Source organism: Streptopelia decaocto (assembly GCF_964273445.1).
Source record: "Streptopelia decaocto genome assembly, chromosome: 1".
In the NCBI taxonomy this organism is placed as follows: domain Eukaryota; kingdom Metazoa; phylum Chordata; class Aves; order Columbiformes; family Columbidae; genus Streptopelia; species Streptopelia decaocto.
In genome coordinates this window covers 33,420,028-33,439,988 of record NC_138663.1, presented here as the reverse complement: position 1 = coordinate 33,439,988, position 19,961 = coordinate 33,420,028, and the positions used below count along the sequence as shown (strand labels likewise).

The 19,961-nt window shown below is 41.4% G+C and overlaps 1 protein-coding gene across 3 annotated transcripts in view; it reads left to right on the top strand.

The window, feature by feature from the left end:
• SCAF11 (SR-related CTD associated factor 11) overlaps window positions 1-11,970 on the top strand; it is a 41,794-nt gene extending 29,824 nt beyond the window's left edge. For all 3 annotated transcript variants that reach the window (XM_082064272.1, XM_082064271.1, XM_082064270.1), the window contains exons 9-15: window positions 95-184; window positions 981-1,087; window positions 4,231-6,738; window positions 8,743-9,086; window positions 10,064-10,282; window positions 10,730-10,849; window positions 11,217-11,970. In XM_082064272.1, the coding sequence (XP_081920398.1) occupies window positions 95-184; window positions 981-1,087; window positions 4,231-6,738; window positions 8,743-9,086; window positions 10,064-10,282; window positions 10,730-10,849; window positions 11,217-11,345 (3,517 nt within the window). In that variant the 3' untranslated portion in view covers window positions 11,346-11,970. The remainder of the gene's footprint in view (window positions 1-94; window positions 185-980; window positions 1,088-4,230; window positions 6,739-8,742; window positions 9,087-10,063; window positions 10,283-10,729; window positions 10,850-11,216) is intronic.
• Window positions 11,971-19,961: the final 7,991 nt, after the last annotated feature.

Genomic DNA, 19,961 nt, shown 5'->3' with positions numbered 1-19,961 from the left:
TAAAAAGTCACTGATGGAAGAAATTAGTGAAATACAAAATTGCCATAGTACAAAATTACTTTTTGTGACTTTTTGAATGAAATTTGTATTTCAGTACAGAATTCACAGAAGTCAATGCAGCAATCAGACAGAAGAGACAAGAACTAGAATTGTCCTGTTCATCTCTCCTTGCTCGAGTTGAAAGGTATGTGCTTTGTGTTCATAGTGCAAAGGATCTTAAAGTAATACTTCAAGTCTGGAATTTTGTTAATTCATATTGCTCTTTAGAATATAATTTGATTATAAAAATAAAGAGTGTATGCATGTAACTTGTTAAATTTTTGTGTATTTGCTGCTTGCTATTTTTATGTCCATGGATTCTGTATGCCAATGCTTTTTTGATACTCAAGAGAAGCATAGTAATTCTACTGACTTATGCATCTTAATATGTAATTTTTTCATAGAAATGCAAGTTAAAATATATTTTCTCTTTAGAAGCTAGTGTTCAGTGTGCTTTTTAAATTATTTCTGTCATTAGAATTTAGACTACGATTGCTTTAACATCAATCTCACTCTGATTTCCCTCCTCTCCCTGTCATCCCCCATTTTCATGAGTTGGTTCTAGCACTTTTTTCTGTAATTGGTTATAAACAAATGTTGAGAGGGGCTCTATCAAATGAAACAAAGAAAGTTATTTTGTTGTTGTTGTTAGAAAGCAGATGGATGTTAAAATATACCATAAAGATATTTTCAGGAATATAAAGCAGAAGCATAAAAATAACTGATTTAAAAATAACATAGTAAAAGGTTGGTTCTGTCTATGATCTTAATTTTACTATGTATAATATCTCTTTACTCTCTTTGACATAAAACAAAGGCTTTCTCTCCAACTGTGACGAGGTTGAAACTTTCATGGTTGCCTGATGTTCTGGTTTTGTGCAGTTTCCAAAACTTGCTACACATGGCTGAAACAACTAACATTGTTGCTTTTACTTTTCCAGAATTCCTTTAATGTCTTACGGAGCTGAAGCTGAGACCTTTCTTCTCACTTCTACTGCAGTAGCAGGGACAGTTCTTCCATCAAATATCAGGCCTTTGGAAAACTTTGGTAAACTTTTTTTTTGTAAGTTTTATTTATAGCTTATGTGGAGTATTGTTAAAATAGGTTTCTTGAAAATCAAAGCCCAGTGTACAGTTACAGTTAACAGAAAAAAAACCTGTTTTCATGCAATTTGCCACTATCTCAAAACCAGCTGCTTTATTTCTGAAATTGGAATATAGAAGATGAACCAGCCACTCCAAAACTGGCATAATTGTTCTCCATTTTAAGATTAAAATAATAATTCCATTTCTAAATTTGACAGTTTCTTTCGTGTTACAACTTATTTTTGTATTGTTCAAGAATGAATCTCATTTTGATACATTATGAACAGCTTGACATATTTCAGTGATGTGTTGTGCAGTGTGAGGAACAAACTATTTTCTGACAGAGGAGTAGCCAGAAACCAGTGCAATGTATGGATCTCTTTCAGTAACCTACAGGCTCTACAGGGCAAAAGTGTTCAAGCTCCAGGATCTGGCAGGGATTTAGACAAAGACATAGAAGGAATTACCTCCTTCCAGTTGCTTTAGCAGCCTGTCTCTCCATACTCAGCAAGAATGTAGGGTTTTTTCCAACAGACTGCACAAGTTCAAAGAAGTGAAAACAAAGGAGTGCTGTTTTTTAAAGCCAGAGATAATACCTTCTTTCAATTGGGAGTTATACTGCTTTCACTTGACTAGTAGGCAAAGAGACAGGAGAGGTTTGGGTCTCTTGACTTATAAAAAAAATGTGAGGAAGTAAATTTCTGGAAAGAATTAGTGAGGTAGTAGAAAGATCATTAAAAAGGTGCTGTATTCATTCATATTCTTCATTCTTGTTCAAGGCAATTATTTCACCTTCACGTTACCCAGTGAAAAATTGATAAGTTGCTTCCTCAGGCCTCTGATGTTTGGCAGCGCGTTTTAACCGATCTGTAATAATGTCTGCTTCTAGTAGTAATGAGTAATGAGTAATGAGTAATGAGTAATGACTTCCCTTCACCTTTCTGCTTGCACAGTCAGGCTTCTATGTTGGTATGCATCAGAAACAATAAAAAAAACACGTTTTTTGTCTCATCGGGAAGACGATTATTTAAATAAGCTCCAAATTATTTTTCGACAGTAGACTATTTAGAACATGTGAGTAATTGCTGTTGATAATATCAGCAATGGATGTACAAATACTGATAATGTTGTAATCTCCTAACACAGAACATGGAACTAAATCCCCTATGGTAGCTTTTGGGAGAGGCAGGAGATTTTCAGCTTGAGTCTTGACAGCAAAAGGAAATTATTTTTTCAGATATTTTTGTTTTAAAGCTTATCTTTAGTACAGAATTTTCTCATTTGTTATCTTGATTGAAACTTGGTTATTTTTTATATAAGCATTCCACTTCCTCTTAAAGGTGTGATTATGACATGTGAAATTATCGATTTTTGTATGTTTGCAGATGTTCTTGTCACACCTGAACTAAAGCTCAGATTTTTAATGTAATATATTACTTATATTACTTATTAATGTAATATATTACTTATAGTGTGGACTAAGTGGAAGACAGTCATCAAGATTAAATCATAAAACGTAGTTGACACAAAAGTTTTCAGTCATCTTCCTGTTGGACTTGAAAACTTCCTATTAATAAGAAGCATGCAGGAAGTAAGAATTGTATTGGAAGTATTTAATTTCCTGGTGAAACCAGGGGATGTTGGATGTGAAGATGACCCTTGAGGATTTTGGTCATGTTCTTTTGAGCTGAGTGTTCCTTCCCCATTCAGTTTTCATACAGCAACTGAGAAGAGGACAGACATGCACAAAAGAAGTAAGGACAAAAGCAAGGAGAAACCTCACCTGAATACTGTTAAAGGCACATGGCAAATACGTATAAAGGAGACAGGAGGAAGGTCTTCTCTCACAAAAAGTGTGAGAGATGAAGGGAAAGGCAGAAGATGGAAGAAACAGGCGACACTGGGACTTTCTGCAAAGCTGGAGGACAGGAGAAAAAATAAAAATACTGAAAATAGATGCATACCAAAAAAAAGGCAAACTGGATCTTGTGATTTTTACTAAATTGTGCCTGGAAGATGGTTGCATAAACTGCTTTTCTTTAGTATTGTGTTATGTTATAAATACATTGCAAAACCTATAGAAATTAACCTTGCTAAGGGAGTTTCTACTTTCTGTGTATGAAAATGAAGATATAAAAAGAACTAATTTAAGCACCTAATTCTTTATGCTTTCTGAAATCTACACAAAGTGTGAAACAAATTAATGGACATCCCAATAATTGAATTTAGTTTTGAAGTATTACATTCAAGTATATTTACTTAATTATCATTAAACTTTAATTCCTGAGCTGTTCATAGGTATCAAGAGTACATTCTGTTCCCTTTCTAGTGAATATGACTCTTGGCTTCCCTACAAACACTTCTACCAAATTGTGGATTGCATGAAATTAATATAGTATCAAAGCAAGAAGTCTTGTGCTGCTGTGTGCGACTTACGGTCATTCTTCCTACAGCTTTAGGGGTTTTTTATGCACCTGAGGCCGCCCCAAAACTTGCACTCCTTATGCAGGGGCCTTGCCACAGAGTTTGACTCTGCGGAGTGTGCAGGGTCTCTTATAAGTGGGGGATGAGTTTTCACTGCCTGAAATTCAGTGTTGTATGTTGTCCTTGCTGCTTCTGATCACCTCTTCCCATGTGGTCATCCACTGACAGCATTTAAAAATGTTATTTTCTGTAGTGTTGAGCTTTATTTCTGTAGTATTGAGGCTTCATTGCCAACAGGCCTGCATTTTAGAATTAAAGGAACATACTAAGTGTTGTGTGGTTAATTTGTTACTTCTCTAACAGTTGTCTCTAAGTGCTGACTGTCTTTAAACGGCAATATCAATAGCAGTTTCATTGTGGATACTATTACTGTCCATATAGCTCTGCCAACACCGCTTCTAAAATTCATGTTTAGATGTCACTTTGTTAACTTAATTCTGGTTTTTAAAGTCTGTACTGAAAAAAAAAAAAAATCTACTTAAACTGTGGCACTATTTCATAGTAAATCTTGCATTGTATTATTTGAGGATATCTGTTAAGCCAGACAAGGTCATTTTATGTTCTTAACTGTGTTTGGATAAATGGTTATTATCAAACTTTAATGCATTCTGCTTTTATTAGAATCTTTAGGCAAAGGATATGTTGTTGCATGTACCCAAGAAGGAGAAGAGAAAAAGCAAGCTTCTGGTTCATCTGGCACTAGAGGAACTAGAAGGAAATCAGTTAATACTACTCCTAGAAGAAGGTCTGCAAGAAACAGCAAAAATGAGACTCTGGGTCAATCTCGGCGCTCCCCTCGGTCAGGCAGTTCTGCATGTGGTACCCCTGATGGGAATGACCCGTCTCTGAGTAAATCTCCTTCAGAATCAGAGAAGGCTCCTCCAAAACGAAAGTCTAAAAGAATAGTAAAACAACAATCACCTGTGGTTAAAAAGAAACTGAGGAGTTCTGCACGTTCTGAAAAATCGCTCAGTGATTCAGTGGAAGATGATGATGTTGAGTCTGAAGCAGTTCTGACAGTAAATAAAGACCAGCAATCAGATAGTGAAAGCGATAATGCAAGCCTTCCACAGAAAAATAATGCAGAAACAGAATCTGCTAATGGATTGGAAAACTGTAGTGAACATGCAGAAATTGAGGGAACTACAGCAGAATGTGACAAAGATGATGATACTTTAGGCAATGCGGATCTAAGTTCTTCTGTCCAAGAACCTCCAGTACTAACTTTGGCAGGTGAAAGTCAGGAAATTGAAGTAAAAGATGTTACTGAAAAAAATGAAGATCTTGAGAATCAGGACATCTGTGAAAATAGTCTTGAACAAATGGAAACAGTAGCTGGTCCCAGAGAAGAGATATGTGACCATGCAGCTTCTGAAAAAGTAGATCAAACATTGTGTAGTTCTCAAAATGAATTAACGGAGAATGTAGAAACTTTGACAGGAATAGATCAACCTGTTGCTAGTCCAGAAAATGAATTGCTGGAATGTCAAGAACCTTTGGGAAAAGATCAGCGATTAGAAAGCCCCAGAAGCAAATTGCCTGAGCATACAGAAGCCATAGAAATAGTTGATTCTGAGGCTGAAGAAAAAACAGCAGTAGACTGTGCAAGTACAAATATTCAAAACTTTAATGCTGTTCAAGACAAAGAACCAGATACATTGATACACAATATTTCTACGGACAGTACATCAGAACAGTCCTTAAAAGAGAACACCATGCCAGAAAGTGAAGAGGGTGGAACTTCAGAGTCACCCCAGGTAAATGCTGAACATAAGCATTTTGCTGAAGATAACAATGAAATGATACCAATGGATTGTGACTCATTTTGCAGTGACCAGAATGAAGCACAGATGGAGCAGTTAACACCAGTTGAAAGTACAGAGCAAGGAGAAGCGAACTCTGTACAGTGTGATGCAGGAAATGGTACATCAGTTGCAGGGCTTTCTGATGAAAAAGATGAAACTATTCCTCAAGTAGCAGAGTGCAAATCAGAACTCAAAGATAAAAAGGCTCGAACTAGAAGGTCTAGGTTTCACTCTCCATCAACAACTTGGTCTCCTAGGAGAGAGGGCAGGAAATCTCAGTCACCATCCCCTAAAAGGGACGTGACCAGAGACAGGAGCTCAGGATCACCCAAGAAGGAAACTGTGAGGGAGGGAAGGAGATCTCTATCTCGTTCTCCAAAGAGAGAGACACCCAAAGATGAAAAAAAAGCACCATCTCGATCTCCCAAAAGGGAAACTGCCAGGCAAAGCAGGAGATCGTCTTCTCGGTCAAGAACTAAGGATTCATCTCCAAGGCAAAAATCTAGATCTCGAAGCAGTGATAGAGATAGTCAAAGAAGAGATCGTGACCGAGAAAGAAGAAGCAGGAGGTGGTCTAGGTCACGGTCACGATCTAGGTCAAGATCACGATCTAGAACAAGAAATAGAGGTTCTTCATTCTCTAGAAATGAGAGGGACAGTCATTCACCTCGATGGAAAGAGAGATGGGCAAATGAAAGCTGGAGGAGTCCCAGAGGAAATGATCGATACAGAAGAAGTGAGCAAGAGAAACAGAATGAATGTCTTAAAAAAGAGAAGGACAATACAGGAAAAAATGATGATCAGTGTTCTGCAGACAAGCGGAGAAATGACTGTCCAGACTGGGTAATGGAAAGGATCAACTCTGTGCCTGATGCCAGGAACAGAGAGAGGGATAAACCACACTGGGAAGACAGCAGGCATGATAACTCAGGACACTCTTGGAATAAAAACTTCAGTTCAGGTTGGATTCCAAATCGAGGGAGAGGTCAGCGTGGCCGAGGCGGGCGTGGAAGAGGCGGTTTCATGTATGGAGACCAGAGTGAAAATCAGTGGCAAAATAGAAAACCACTCTCAGGGAACTCAAATGGTTCTGGGAATGAAACTGCAAGGTTCCCAGAACATCAGCCATACAAGCGTAAGAATGAGCAAGATTATTCTTTCGATACACCTGCTGACAGATCTGGGTGGACATCTGCGTCCAGCTGGGCTGTAAGAAAGACTTTACCTGCCGATGTGCAGAATTATTATTCAAGAAGAGGACGCAATTCATCAAGCCCGCAGTCCGGATGGGGAATGAGACAAGAAGAGGAGGCACCTGAACAAGGTATTCATAGTTTCAAAACATAAAAGCTTAGTCCCAGCTGCAGTTGCTGAATAAAATCCCAGTCACACTGACCTATCTTGAGTTGATTGGTTCTTCAGAATAATTCAGGGAGAACCTATAGTCTTTTTGCAACGTGGAGGTTTGTAGGTGTGGAGTTTGGGGATTTCTTGTGTTTTGGTGGCATTTAGATGGCTTTTTGGTTTTGCTTAAAGTTAGATGCAATTTAAGGACTATGCATCTAAGAGTGCTACTTAAGTAAATTGGTTTGGTTGAAGATAAAGTCTGTCCTCTTCATGGTTACTTTTAGCATAGTTTTAAAAGGGTATTTTTTTTTTTCAAGGAGATTTGCATTTGCATGTGCAGACCCACACAATAGACTCTATAGACACAAATCCTTCTGTTGACATTTATCCTGCTTCTGAATAAGCATTTTCCGCTTTATATGCTTTAAAAAAATCTAGGGACATTTATAAATGCAAAAATGGTACTTTAACTGTACTTCAGCATTAAAATTCCTCTAAAGCCTTAATAGAAGTCTAATATTTTTGAGTATTTTATATCTAAAAGGTAACTGCTTTGACAGAAATAAAATTTTTGGTAGGAAGTGAGTTAACTGTGGATGAGATTGACTCTGAATAGCTGAGAAGTCACCCACAGATTATTAATGCTCTGAAGTAAAGTAAAAGACGTGAATTGTATATAAAAACTGTAAAATCCACTTCCGAAGGCAACTATACTTGCCCATTGTCTTCTTGGTTTGTCTTTCATTTTTATCCGTTTTCACCCTTCATGCCAGCAGTTTTCTGCCTCTTTTCAGAGCCAACTGCATCAGCAGCTTCTTAGTTCTGAGGCAACTTGGTCAATTTGTCTGCTGTGGGCAAAATCTATCAAACCTTTATTAAAAGCATTGTGTTATTTGCAGACTTATTTCACATAGTTCAGAAACAGTCACACTGTTTCATTAATTTTTTGGACTGTCAATTGAGCTAGAATAGTACTGTGATCTGTCAAAGCTGGATAAAACAGCTTAGGTTGGTATCATGACATGGTTCTGGGCAACTTGGTTTTGCTGACCCTGCTTGAGCAGGGGAGGTTGGACTGGATGTTCTCCATAGGTCCCTTCCAAACTCAGTGATTTTTGTGATCCCCTCATCTTTAAAAACGGTGATTTGGGGTGAAGCATAAGGGTTTAAGGTCCCAATCTCTGTGAATAAGTGATGGTTCTCAATGAAGGGATTCTAAGGGAAGAACTTCTGATTATAACCCATCAACTGTTTCTCAGAGCTAATTTCTTGATTTTTTTTTTTTTTTTTTAAGGCTTACTGCTTGTATCTAGACTTTATTTTTTTATTTTACTTCTATTGAGGATAGAGCGAGAGTTGGGTTTTTTTAAAGAAGTGCCAGCCCTGAGGTTACTTTTAACTTCGAGGCTTTACCTCTTGTACTATTACAAGGCTTTTGAAACAACTCTTTCGGAATATGAACATCTTAATTGAAATTGTTTGAGGGCAATTTATAATTCAACAAGAAAAACCATCAGAGTATTTCTATAGTTACCAGAAGCGGCTACAGCGAGTGTGTGTGAATCGGGCAGAGGGAAGCAGAACTTCGTGTATTAACGTTATAACGTATGGGTAAACTTTTGCAATTGCAGAAGCTGGATAAGTTCTGTTGTCTTTCTGCTCTTTGGGGGAGAATTATTGTTTCATTGCGACGAAAGAACTACTTAGCTGTGCTATGGGAACAAGAAGAGGAAACAAATTCAGAATACAGGCATCCATAGTAACTTGAATGTAAACTCAGAAGCATTTGTCTCTGTGATGTGTCTGGTGATGAGTGCTGTCTAATAATGTAATGCACTATCTTTAAAATATTCAGATTATAGAAAGCTTTCTGATACTCCGTACTTGATGAAGAGTCTATATAACAGAGTGGAGCCAAGTGTCTAAAGTACAGATTTTCTACTTCATCTGCTGTCTCTTTGTTTTTTTTTTCTTTTGATAGATCCAAACTCCAAAGACCAGGGCAACCAGCAGAGTGATGGCTCCCAGTTACCAGTAAATACGATGCAACAACAAATGAATGTAATGCCACCAGTGAATGTACAGCACCAGCCCATGAGTATCTTCCCGTACCCCGTGGGTGTCCATCCTCCCATGATGAACATGCAGCGCAGTCCTTTCAGCATCCCCCCTCCCATGCCCATGCATCTCCCTGCCGGAGTGCCTCTCATACAGGTAGCTGCTCCCACCAATTTGTCTCAGGGATTACCTCCGCCTCCACCTCCACCCCCACCATCTCAACAACTCAACTACATTGCTTCACAGCAAGATGGAAAACAATTGCAGGTATGCTTTGTCAGAAGCCATGGCATGGGCAGGAGTGACATAACGTCAATTAAGGGTTTCTTACGTCTAATAGCATAGTCTTGATAAATTTATACTTGCAGTTTCTTTCTCTCTTGCCTGTCATCATCCACCCCATACCAAATTTAAAGTGGAAATCTCCATCAGGACATGGGTTGGGTTGGGGCTATAGCTTTTAAGTAATAATATACAACACCATAACTGGATTCTTGTGGTAATGAGGTGTTCTGGTGGGTAGTGGAACACTGAACAATTTCGTCAGTGTTGTCCATCACCTTTTTCTTAGGAGTGCCTCATTTCTAAAACTAAGTTTTCCCCTTCAAAACTTGATTTTTAAGCTTTAGGAAATGCTTGTGTCCCCGTCCAGCAGGGTGTAGGAAGTGACCTGAACCTCTTTGTTGCAATTCTTATCCCATGGGGTGTATCAGCAGAGGAAAATTACCAAGTACTGCATGGCACCCATTTGTTCCACATTTCCATTCTCCAGCTGTCACTATCTCAGCAGCTTCCTCACACACATTTTTTATTCCGTTTAATCTTTTGAGCCTTTTTGTTAATAATTTCCAGGCTTTCTGTAGTATGTTTTACTTCCCCCTTCTTGCTTGAATCTCTTGGTTTTGCATGCCCTGTTTGACACCTGACTCCCACTTAATTCCTTCCGTTTCAAAAAGACTCTGATGCACTTGCAGCAGGTGAGACCATCTTTTTGTGCCTTTCAAGATACCTTAAAGCCACTTTTGTGCACATCAGCTCCTCCTGTTTCTATTACGAGCTTTTATATCAGGGAAAGGAACATGAACAACTTGTGCATACCTTCCATAAAAATAGACAGTGTGGAAATCAGCTACTGAACCAAAGCACGTAGCATTGCTGCTCTTTCCATAGCTGTTGAGGCTTCTAGAAAGGCACATTGTCATACTGAAGGATAATGTATTGACTACTGGTAATTTTTAAAACAGGGTATCCCAAATGCTGCTCATGTAAGTAATAACATGGGCGTTCCAGCCTTGCCTGCTCCAACAGCAGTCCTGGGAAACGTGGGAACAGTTCAGGGACCAAGCGCGGGTAACGCAACATCCTCAAGTCACATCAAAAGCTCTAACACAGCTGTAAAATTGGGAGAAAACAAAGCAAATGTAACAGTGGAAGCCAGCGCAGATAGCTCCAAGAAGGACCAGGCAAGTTCAAAGTTGAGAGTGTGCATGGTGTGTGTGTGTGTGTGTGTGTGTAAAAAATACAAATATATATAATATATAAAATAAAATTGTTGAGATAATAAAAAATAGCAAATTAACAATACCTTTTCTCTGTAATATACTCAATACCGTCATGTACATGATATTTTCATGGCAGCTGTAGGACATGAACTAGCAAGTCGACTCTCTTTGATGTAATTTTCTTTAAAGCAGCACTGTTAGGAATCTCACTGCAATTGTTGTGTGTGGAGCAACGTTCTGTTCGTAGTAAAGCACAGACAGCTCGTACGAGAGCCGAACTGTGAGGGGAGCACAGTTTTCTAGTCTTCTGTAGTAATTTCTGTCTCTGGAGCTTTAATTTGTGATTGATAAAAATACATATGCAGGCACTGAAAAATAATACTACTTTTTTTTTTTTTTTTTAATTAGAAATTGTTAATTCAAGAGAAAGCAGCACAAGAGGTCAAACTAGCTATTAAGCCTTTCTACCAAAATAAAGACATCACTAAAGAAGAATATAAAGAAATTGTGCGGAAAGCTGTAGATAAAGTAAGTTGGCCTGTTAATCTGAAACGCGGGCGTTTCGGTTGAGGTGGGTTTGGGGTGGATTTCTTGATCTTGTGGGAACAACCGGTGGTTCCTGGGAGGGGGGAGCAGGAAAAGCAAAAATACCTTTGGTCTTTCTCCATCCACAAGAGCTTTCTCAGCTCCTCAGAACATAACTCACTTCTTGTTTGAAAGAGCTGAATGAGAATTGGGAAGTATTAGGGAAGCGATTGGGAAAGTACTGGGGGATTTCAAAGTTATTCTGCCTGAGATGGAGAAACTTGGGGTGTCGGGAAGACAAATGATATGAAATAGTGGTAAATTAACAGGAATCTTTCAAAAGCATTTGTTTTCTTCAAAACTGTTGTAGGTTTGTCACAGCAAGAGCGGAGAAGTTAATTCTGCAAAAGTGGCAAATCTAGTGAAAGCGTATGTAGACAAATATAAACATTCACGGAAGAAAAATCCTGAGGAGGCAGTTTCCTGTGAGAGGAAATAGAACATGGTTTCAGTTTTTAATTTTATTCTATCCGCGAAGTGCAATTTCAACATGAACCGTTAATTGAAAATTGTACATGGCAGTGATTTGAATCTGCTTTTGATAAAATTATTTTTCAATGTAGTATATAATGTTTTGTTCTGAAGAAATATAGATCTACAGGGCCACTTCTTTATTCCTTTTTAAAAACAGATGTCTAAAAAGAAAAATGAAGGTGTAAAGAAGAATCATTAGGAATGTACGATTGTGTGGATACTTAGATGTACAGCATTTTGACTTGAATAACAGTGTGTTAAATTAGAAACTTCTGTCTGAGTACATTGGGTTTGGAACAGGTATGTACAGTACATGTAATCGGTCAGATTAAAGTAATTTGTTTCTTTTGATTTCTCCCTAATTATAGCAAAGATAAAATAATGTATTGCCTTGACAAATATTTCTAGTGTTAACTGGACAGGCTGAATGCAGGGGTCACAATGTGTATATAAAAAAGCACATGGAGTTGTCTGAACAGAAGAACTGTTTAGATTTTAAAAAGAAAAATCAGAAACAGTAAAAGGCAGTGCCCAAAGCCACGGCCGCTGCACATCTCTTGTAACACCAAATAAAAATTATGCTGCTTGGTTTTGTTTGTGACGTTTTTCAATTTGTTCCAAGATAGCGGGATGAACTTGAATAATTGTGATGTGCTGAAAGGCCTCAGTGCCCACCCATGGACAGCCTCCTGCCCCCGGCTCGTAGGGAATTAGTGCTGGACCGGGGTGTTTGGGAACAGAAGCCAGTTTCTTCTTCTAATAAGAACAAGAAAGCTGGAATTTGTTACTGGGCTCCCAGTTGGTCAGAGAGCACCAGTCGTGCCAATCTCAGCTGCATAGTTCTTCTCTTTCTTAACTGCTGCTGAAGTCACGTGAAACAGCTTTTCTGCTTCCCTGGGCACTTTAATGTAGGAAGGGACAGAGGCATCACAAGAATTTTAAAAGCAGATGTGGGCTCAACAGATGTGCTGGGGGAATGCTTACAGCTGAGGTAAAACTGGTTTTACTGAGGCAGGAGCAGGGAGAGTTGCTGAAACACTTGTCATAACTATGTGCTCCTATGGGAAGAACAGCTTGGGCTCCTTTTGGGTTTGAGTGGAGAAGGAGCCTTACTCTGAGATTTACTCCGAGACAGAAATACTTGTTCCCTTACAGTGCGATGGAAATCTCGGCTGCAGTAACAGCGTTTGCTGTTTGCTCTCCTGGCCCAAAAGCACGAACAGACCATTTGGAGAGAAAGTTTCTCAGAAAACTGGATTGATACAATCTCTTCATAGCCCATAGTTCCCAAAGCAACTTTTAGTGGCAGAAAACAACCTGTGATTAACTTTTGCAGAAGCCTGAGGGTCAAACAAGGGATATACACCCCTATATCCATACATGATTATATGAAGAGATATGTATGTGTAAAAACAAAAAAGTGGCTTGTTACAACAGTTGATCACTTGATTTTAATTATAACTTTCTACAGATGTAATGAAGCATTTGACTGCCTATATTTATTTTTGTGTGCCTAAATAAAAATACTATGTACATTAGAAACAGATATATTACATTTTCTACAGCCAAGCCAGGTCTTAGATTTTTCAAAATACTCAGTTTTACACTGTGGTAGCAATTTGTATGATCTCTTGAATTTTAAGCTAAAATTGGTTAGCACTTTTGAAAAAAGTTGTAGCAAATTGCTATGTCTATCCTAGTTTATCACGCCATGCGTACTTATTTTTATTACATTTTCCTTCTCTGAATTTTTGGGTTTCAGTGACTCTTTGTATCTTTATACCGCTGGGCCTTGTTATAAAGCTCCTTTCAGGAGCCAGGGCAATGTTTTGTGGGTTTTTTTCTCTTTTTAGAGAGGTGGAAATGGGTGTGAAGGAGCAATGGAGGTATCGGGGAGGAGTTGGGGACGGGTCAGTAACTTCTTGTTTTGCAGCTCGTGGCTGGAAGATGAGCTGCCACTTGCTGCCGGGTTGTTGAGCGAGCGACTAAATAATGCTCCACTGTATTGCAAAACATAATGGAGAATGTCAGAGCAGCGTGTGATCAGTAACTTTATTTTTTACAATGAAACACTTCAGAACTTGCCATAAAATATGCAGTTTGTTACAACTTCTATGTTGAACTAAAAAAAAAAAGCGTTGCCTTAATACATAGACTCTCCTGGTTTTCCTGGGAAGCAGCAAGGTCTCTCTTGGTGCGACTGCCCAAGAAGGCAGGTGCTTTAACCTTGTAGTCATGCTTTTGTTAAAATAGTATGAAAGCTGTATTTCTATTTATTGAAACTCCTCGTACTGAAAAAATCTCAACATGCACTAGCACCGAAAGCAAAGCAATGGGGACGCTGAGCCCCCTCGATGCCTCAAGGGCATCGGTAATTCATTCCACCCACCTTGCCTTGAGGAAAATGAGTCCGAAACTGTTTGCCTTCTGTGAACTTACTTATGCAAATCCAAAGGGTTCTCCTCCCCCTCACTCCTGTCTCACTGTGCATGCTGCTTGAATGTCTCATCATAAAGATGTATCTTAGGAGCACAGCGGCTGTCCAAAGTCCACAATACAGTGTTTGTAGCATAAGGCTGGAGTGCTGTCTACTGAAAAGATACTCTAAGAACTAGTTTTGTGTAGTGCTAAACAGTTTCTAATAAATTCTTTTCACTAAGCTGGCAGTGGTCTGTGTTTGGTGTTAAATGATTCTGGCTCAAGTGGTTTAATTCAGAAAGCAGTGTAATTCCTATTGCTTCTCTACATATGCATATCTAATCTCGTTCTCCCTCTTTCACATCTGCTTTGGTTGCAGTTAGTCTGTCCTCACCCTCCCTTGCCTGTCTGCAGATGCTCCAAGCTGAAAAAAACCAAAATCCATGCGGCAAAAACGTGCCTTGGCTGCGAGTGCTGCGGGGGGCTCCAAGTACAAAATGTGGGGCTGGGTGGGTGTTGTCATCTGCTGCATGGACCAAACCAGGGCAGCACTCGAGCCAGCTTGGCCCTGTCTTACACGTGGGAAGTACCGACCAAAACAGTGGCCTTCACTGGGAGAGCCTGTTGGGCATTCAGCACGGGATCGCTGCCCTGGGAGCTGTGCTGCCTGGCTGCTCTGCAGCTCAGAGCAGACGTGTTAGAGCTGGTTTGGTTCGGCTGGATGGGAACATCGAGGGCGGGAAAGGAGGGTCTTGTTCTGATGCTGCTCAGCTGCCGTCTTGGTTCTGCATTTTGTAAAGGTGCCTGAACAGACTGGCACGTGGTCTTGGGAAAGAGGACACGAGTTTGGGGAGCAAGGGTGGGAATTAAAGAAAAGACCGAAGGGCCTTGGCAAGGATGATGTTCAGCAGGGAGAGGGAGGCTCAGAGGTGTCAGTTCCTTGAGGCCAAGTCTTCAGTGCCCTCAGAGGCCTGTCCTGCAGCCGGGATCATCTTGTGAAGCCAGGAAGGGTTGTGTCAGTCACAAGGAGGACGATGTGACCTCAAGGAGATTGAGATACAGTTCAGATCACTGCATCAGAGGCTGAGGGAAGACATGCTGAAAAAAAACACATCATTTCCATTAAAAGATAGTCTTGAAAAGGAAAGAAATTTAATTTGACTACCAGTTTAGTGCCACCTGCGTGCTTGGGGACAAGGACCTTTTCAAACATCCCAAGAGCAAAAACTCACCATGTGTTTTTGCAAAGGGTTTTTCAATACATCAGGGTGACTTAAACTATGCCACTCCCTCCTGGGCTTCCTCCTGTAAAAATCTTGAGCTGTGTCCCGCAAATGCCCACAGGCGGGGAACTTCATGCACTTAAAAATCTAAGGACTTGTGTGTCAGCAGAACTGGCTCCCTGGTCATCTCGAAGGGCAATTGCTGCACCAAACTGGTGGGAGGAAGGATCCCTTGTTTGGGGTCAGTGTTGTCACCACCAGGACAGAAACATCTATGGGCACAAGCAAGCCCAGAATATGCAAAGGGGCTCACTTGTCAGCGTTTGTCATTTTTGCTGAGCAAGTGCCAGTGGAGTCTGGTTGATGCAGCTAAAGCCCTTCTGGGTCCCACCCCTGCAAGCAGTGTCCGTAGAGATCACTGCTGCTGCCAGCAAAAGGGGTCGGGTTTTCCTCAGAAGACACATCTTGGGCATTGTAACACATCAGTGTCTAAAACAAGGATGTTGATGCTGAAGATGAACTTACACCTTTTGAATCACAGTGATGAAACTGCTCTGGATACAGATGAAGTATCACAATATTCACATATTAGTTTGTGAAGCAGTACAGACATGAGTAAGGACACTAAAGCAGATTACTGAACGTGGGAATTAAACGATAACTTCTTAGATGCAGCAGCTTTCAAAATAAGGAATCACAGTATCACAGTATGTTTGGGATTGGAAGGGACCTCAAAAGATCATCTAGTCCAATCCCCCTGCTGGAGCAGGAACACCTAGGTGAGGTCGCACAGGAACATGTCCAGGGGGGTTTTGAATGTCTGCAGAGAAGGAGACTCCACAACCTCCCTGGGCACCTGTTCCAGTGCTCTGTCACCCTTACTGAGAAGAAATTTTTCCTCAAATTTAAGTGGAACCTTTTGTGCTCCAGCTTGATCCCATTACCCCTTGTCCTATCATTGTTTGCCACCGAGAAGAGCCTGGCTCCATCCTTGTGGCACTCACCCTTTATATATTTATAAACATTAATAAGGTCACCCCTCAGTCTCCTCCAAGCTAAAGAGACACAGCTCCCTCAGCCTTTCTTCATAAGGGAGATGCTCCACTCCCTTAATCATCTTCGTTGCCCTACGCTGGACCCTCTCCAGCAGTTCCCTGTCCTTCTTGAACTGAGGGGCCCAGAACTGGACACAATATTCCAGATGTGGTCTCACCAGGGCGGAGTAGAGGGGAAGGAGAACCTCTCTCGACCTACTAACCACCCCCCTTCTAATACACCCCAGGATGCCATTGGCCTTCCTGGCCACAAGGGCACAGTGCTGGCTCATGGTCATCCTGTTGTCCACCAGGACCCCCAGGTCCCTTTCCCCTACACTGCTCTCTAATATGGAATTTCCCAACTGGAACCTGGGGTTGTTCCTGCCCAGATGGAGGACTCTACACTTTCCCTTGTTAAATTTCATCAGGTTATTCCCCGCCCAACTCTCCAGCCTGTCCAGGTCCCGCTGGATGGACAGGCTCTATGCAGCTCTATGAAGATTTTTTTTTTTTTTTTAATCATTAATCTGGAGATTTAAAAAAATAAAAGGCACAATTAACTACTTACATGGAAGGAGACGACTGGGATATTGAACTTCTCTTAAGCTGGACTTACTTTTCCAGTATTACAACTCCCAGGGACTTCTGCACCAACAGTAAGCATTCCACCTCCTTTTCCATAGACTGTTCATGCAATAAATACAGGGGATTACAGCAATGCAGTAGATGTTCATTACCCACAGTAAACAATCAAACCCAGAATGGAATCCAACACAGAGAAAAATTGCTGCAGGAGCCAAACCCAAGGAATGTTTGGCAGCAGGTTGTCATATAATTAGTCCTGGAGTGTTGCAGAGATTAAACCACCAACCACTGAATTTTTTTAATGACAGGCATCAATCAAAAAATAGCCAGGGATTCCTAGATGCCTTGGTGCCATAGCAAGTGTGGGATTAAAGCAAATAACCACTCTTGTAAGTCAGAATTTACCTATACATTCCAGACCCTTTTACAGAAACTCATGGCTCTTGGGGACCAGGAAGGCAGGTAGAGCCTCTCCAACAGCAGACAGGAACATTGCCGCCTTTTTTTCTTCTCCACCTGTGCGGGTATTTGCAGGGTAGATGTTTATCAAGAGCACTAATGGCCAAAGCATGGCCAAGGGCTTGCTCTGCCCCAAGCCCAGGGGGAGCAGGAGCAGCAGGGACCCCCATGCTCCAAGGCACACACACAAACTCAGCTTGCTTATCATCATTATTTACATGGTACCTGGTAGTTAGAGTATCAGACTGATAAACTCTAAGATATTCCCCCTGAAAATACAACAACGTATCTTGGAAGCACAAGATCGGTCTCTGATCTATCATTGACTAATACCAACACAGTGCAGAGCGGCCGCTCCCTGTGCACAGCACGTGGCTTTGCTCTGTCACCCCAGCACGAGGGATTAAATCACTGACTCAACCCCCGCCTCTGTCTCACTGACACGGCGCAGCTCTGCAGCCACATCACGCCAAAGAGGGCACAAGGAGATGGACTTCATGGCCCCTGTCCAGCAGCAAACTCCAGCCTGGTGTCCCAGGGCCCTTCCTAGTGGGGAATTCAACAAGTATTTAAATTTAAATAATTCTAATAAACGTGCATCGGGTATGGGGGGAAATACAAAACACAGACGACCATGCAGCGTAGGCACCTTGTGTTACATGGGTTGTGGCAAACGGATTAAATTTTTCGATGCACAGTGGGTTTTACTACAGGGTTAGCCATAGGTTGGTTGGCCAAGACTTCACAGAGGCTTGTGACAGAAGAGAGGGTTGAAGCTGAGACTCTTCTAAACCTCACTGACCCCCAGTGACACAGGTAGGACCCTGCAGACACTCCAGAGCAGCTGTCCCGGAGCAGTGACAGAGCTCTTGGGTGGTGGAGATCGTGTCCCGTCGGAGCAACACAGGGAGAGGCACCCAGAACAGCACCCACCCCGTTTCTTCATTAGCCCGATGACATCTAATGGAATGACATAATCATAGTAACTTTTGCAATGGCGCAGACTCCAACCTTCCTGGGCAGCGCGGGGGGCAGCGAGGCCCACAGCAGAACTGGGATGGGGGTACAGGGTACGTGTTTCGTACTTTATGATTCACCGCATAACTCCAACCGCAACTACATCAACACAGAGAGCCCTGCCCGAAGATAAGGGACAAGCAGACATTTGGGTATCATCAGAAAAAATTACTCTTAGCCAGGACAGCACGTTACATGTGGACATGCGGATTTAAAACCCCCAAACAACAAAACCAGCAAACACTCTCAGAATGCAACTGGTGGCAAATCCCCCTAAGAGGTATAAAAACCTGCCCTAAAGCAGCTGCCCAAAAGCCGCCCAACATAAGAGCAGAAACCTTACTATGATTCCTCTTACTCTAATATTGCATTTATTTTCAAAGGTAAAAAGCAATCAGCATTTTAAAAGCTCAGATTACTCTGTGTTTTCAGACAGGGAGAAGCCAAAGCACAGATGGCAACGATGATGCGAGAAACAGCAAGTTGTGGTATAACCACGTGAAAACCAGCAGGATATTAAAACCAACCGAAGATGGTTTTGAGGCCAGAGTAATTTAAGAACATATTGCCATCTTGCCAGAAACACCACTAACAGGTGATAACACGACTCAAAACTCAACCTTGATTTCTCCAGCACTTGAAAACAACTCACAAACCGCTCCAGGGGAAACCTCCCTCAACCAACACAAACAAGAGGTCAGGGGCATCCCTGGCCGCTGCACATCCTCACATCGCGCTCAGCTGCTGATCTGTGCCCCCACGGGCGAGGGCAGCGCCGGCATCTCGGCGCTGCAGCAGGTGAGGCCGCTCCACCTGCAAACCACACACACCTGTGATGGGAACTGAACTCAAGCCTCGCTACGCGCTCCCGTGCTGCTCCCTCTGGGCTGCCCCTGGCGAAGCTGGAGACTGACATTAAAAAGCAAGCAAGGAAAATTAAATATTTTTAGTAGTAATAAATAAATTTGAGTCCAGGATGCGCTTTGCCCCAAACTGTAGGTAGAGAGGCAGTAATTAACATGGGTGGCTGCGCACTCCAGAGACACCAAGTGCAGTATCATCAACAAAGCCTGGGAAAAGAGGCAATTTAAAGGTGAAAAACTAATGCTGTTTCTCCTCCCAGGCAAGGCCGTGGCTGTAGTTTTCAGTGGAGGTTCCACCACACACCAAAGTGTCTGTTACTGTGCTGGTAACTTAACAACCTCCAGAGAACGCAGACTGACGACTGAGGAGTAACATCTACTTGGGCAAGAGGAGCTCTCAGCATCCTTACTATATTGAGGAACACTTCAAGAGAACTTTGTAGATACAGGAGATTCCACATTTTTAAAATATACCTAACCTGGGATTAGTATAATATAGTTTTGTTATGGGTTTGGGTTTTGTTTGTTTCTTTTTCCCCAGGAAGTTTGTACTTTTCTTCCAGCAGATGCTGTGGAGCCAGAACAGGAATTCTGCCTGTGCTTCTGAGACGACGTTCAGTGGAGACCACAGGGCTCTTTCCATCGGTTGTAAAGAGCAGTGGCGTCACTGCAGTAACATCCAACGAGGAAAATATATACAATAGAAACTATGCATTATCTTGCTCCAAAAATAGGTATAACGGCTCTGTGCCGTGTATCCCACGTAACACAAGATACACCTTGCTGGTCGCTCTCCCCCTCAATGAACTTCCAAAAATTGGATTTGTCACAAACAACTTGGATCTGTGACGAGTTAAGTGACAGCAAGTCTGCATCAAACTCCCACACAGAACTATTAACACTAACAAGCAGGAAAACACAGGAGACACAGAGCTGGCAATCACGCTGCACTATGTGTGGTTATGGTGCCAAGGTACCT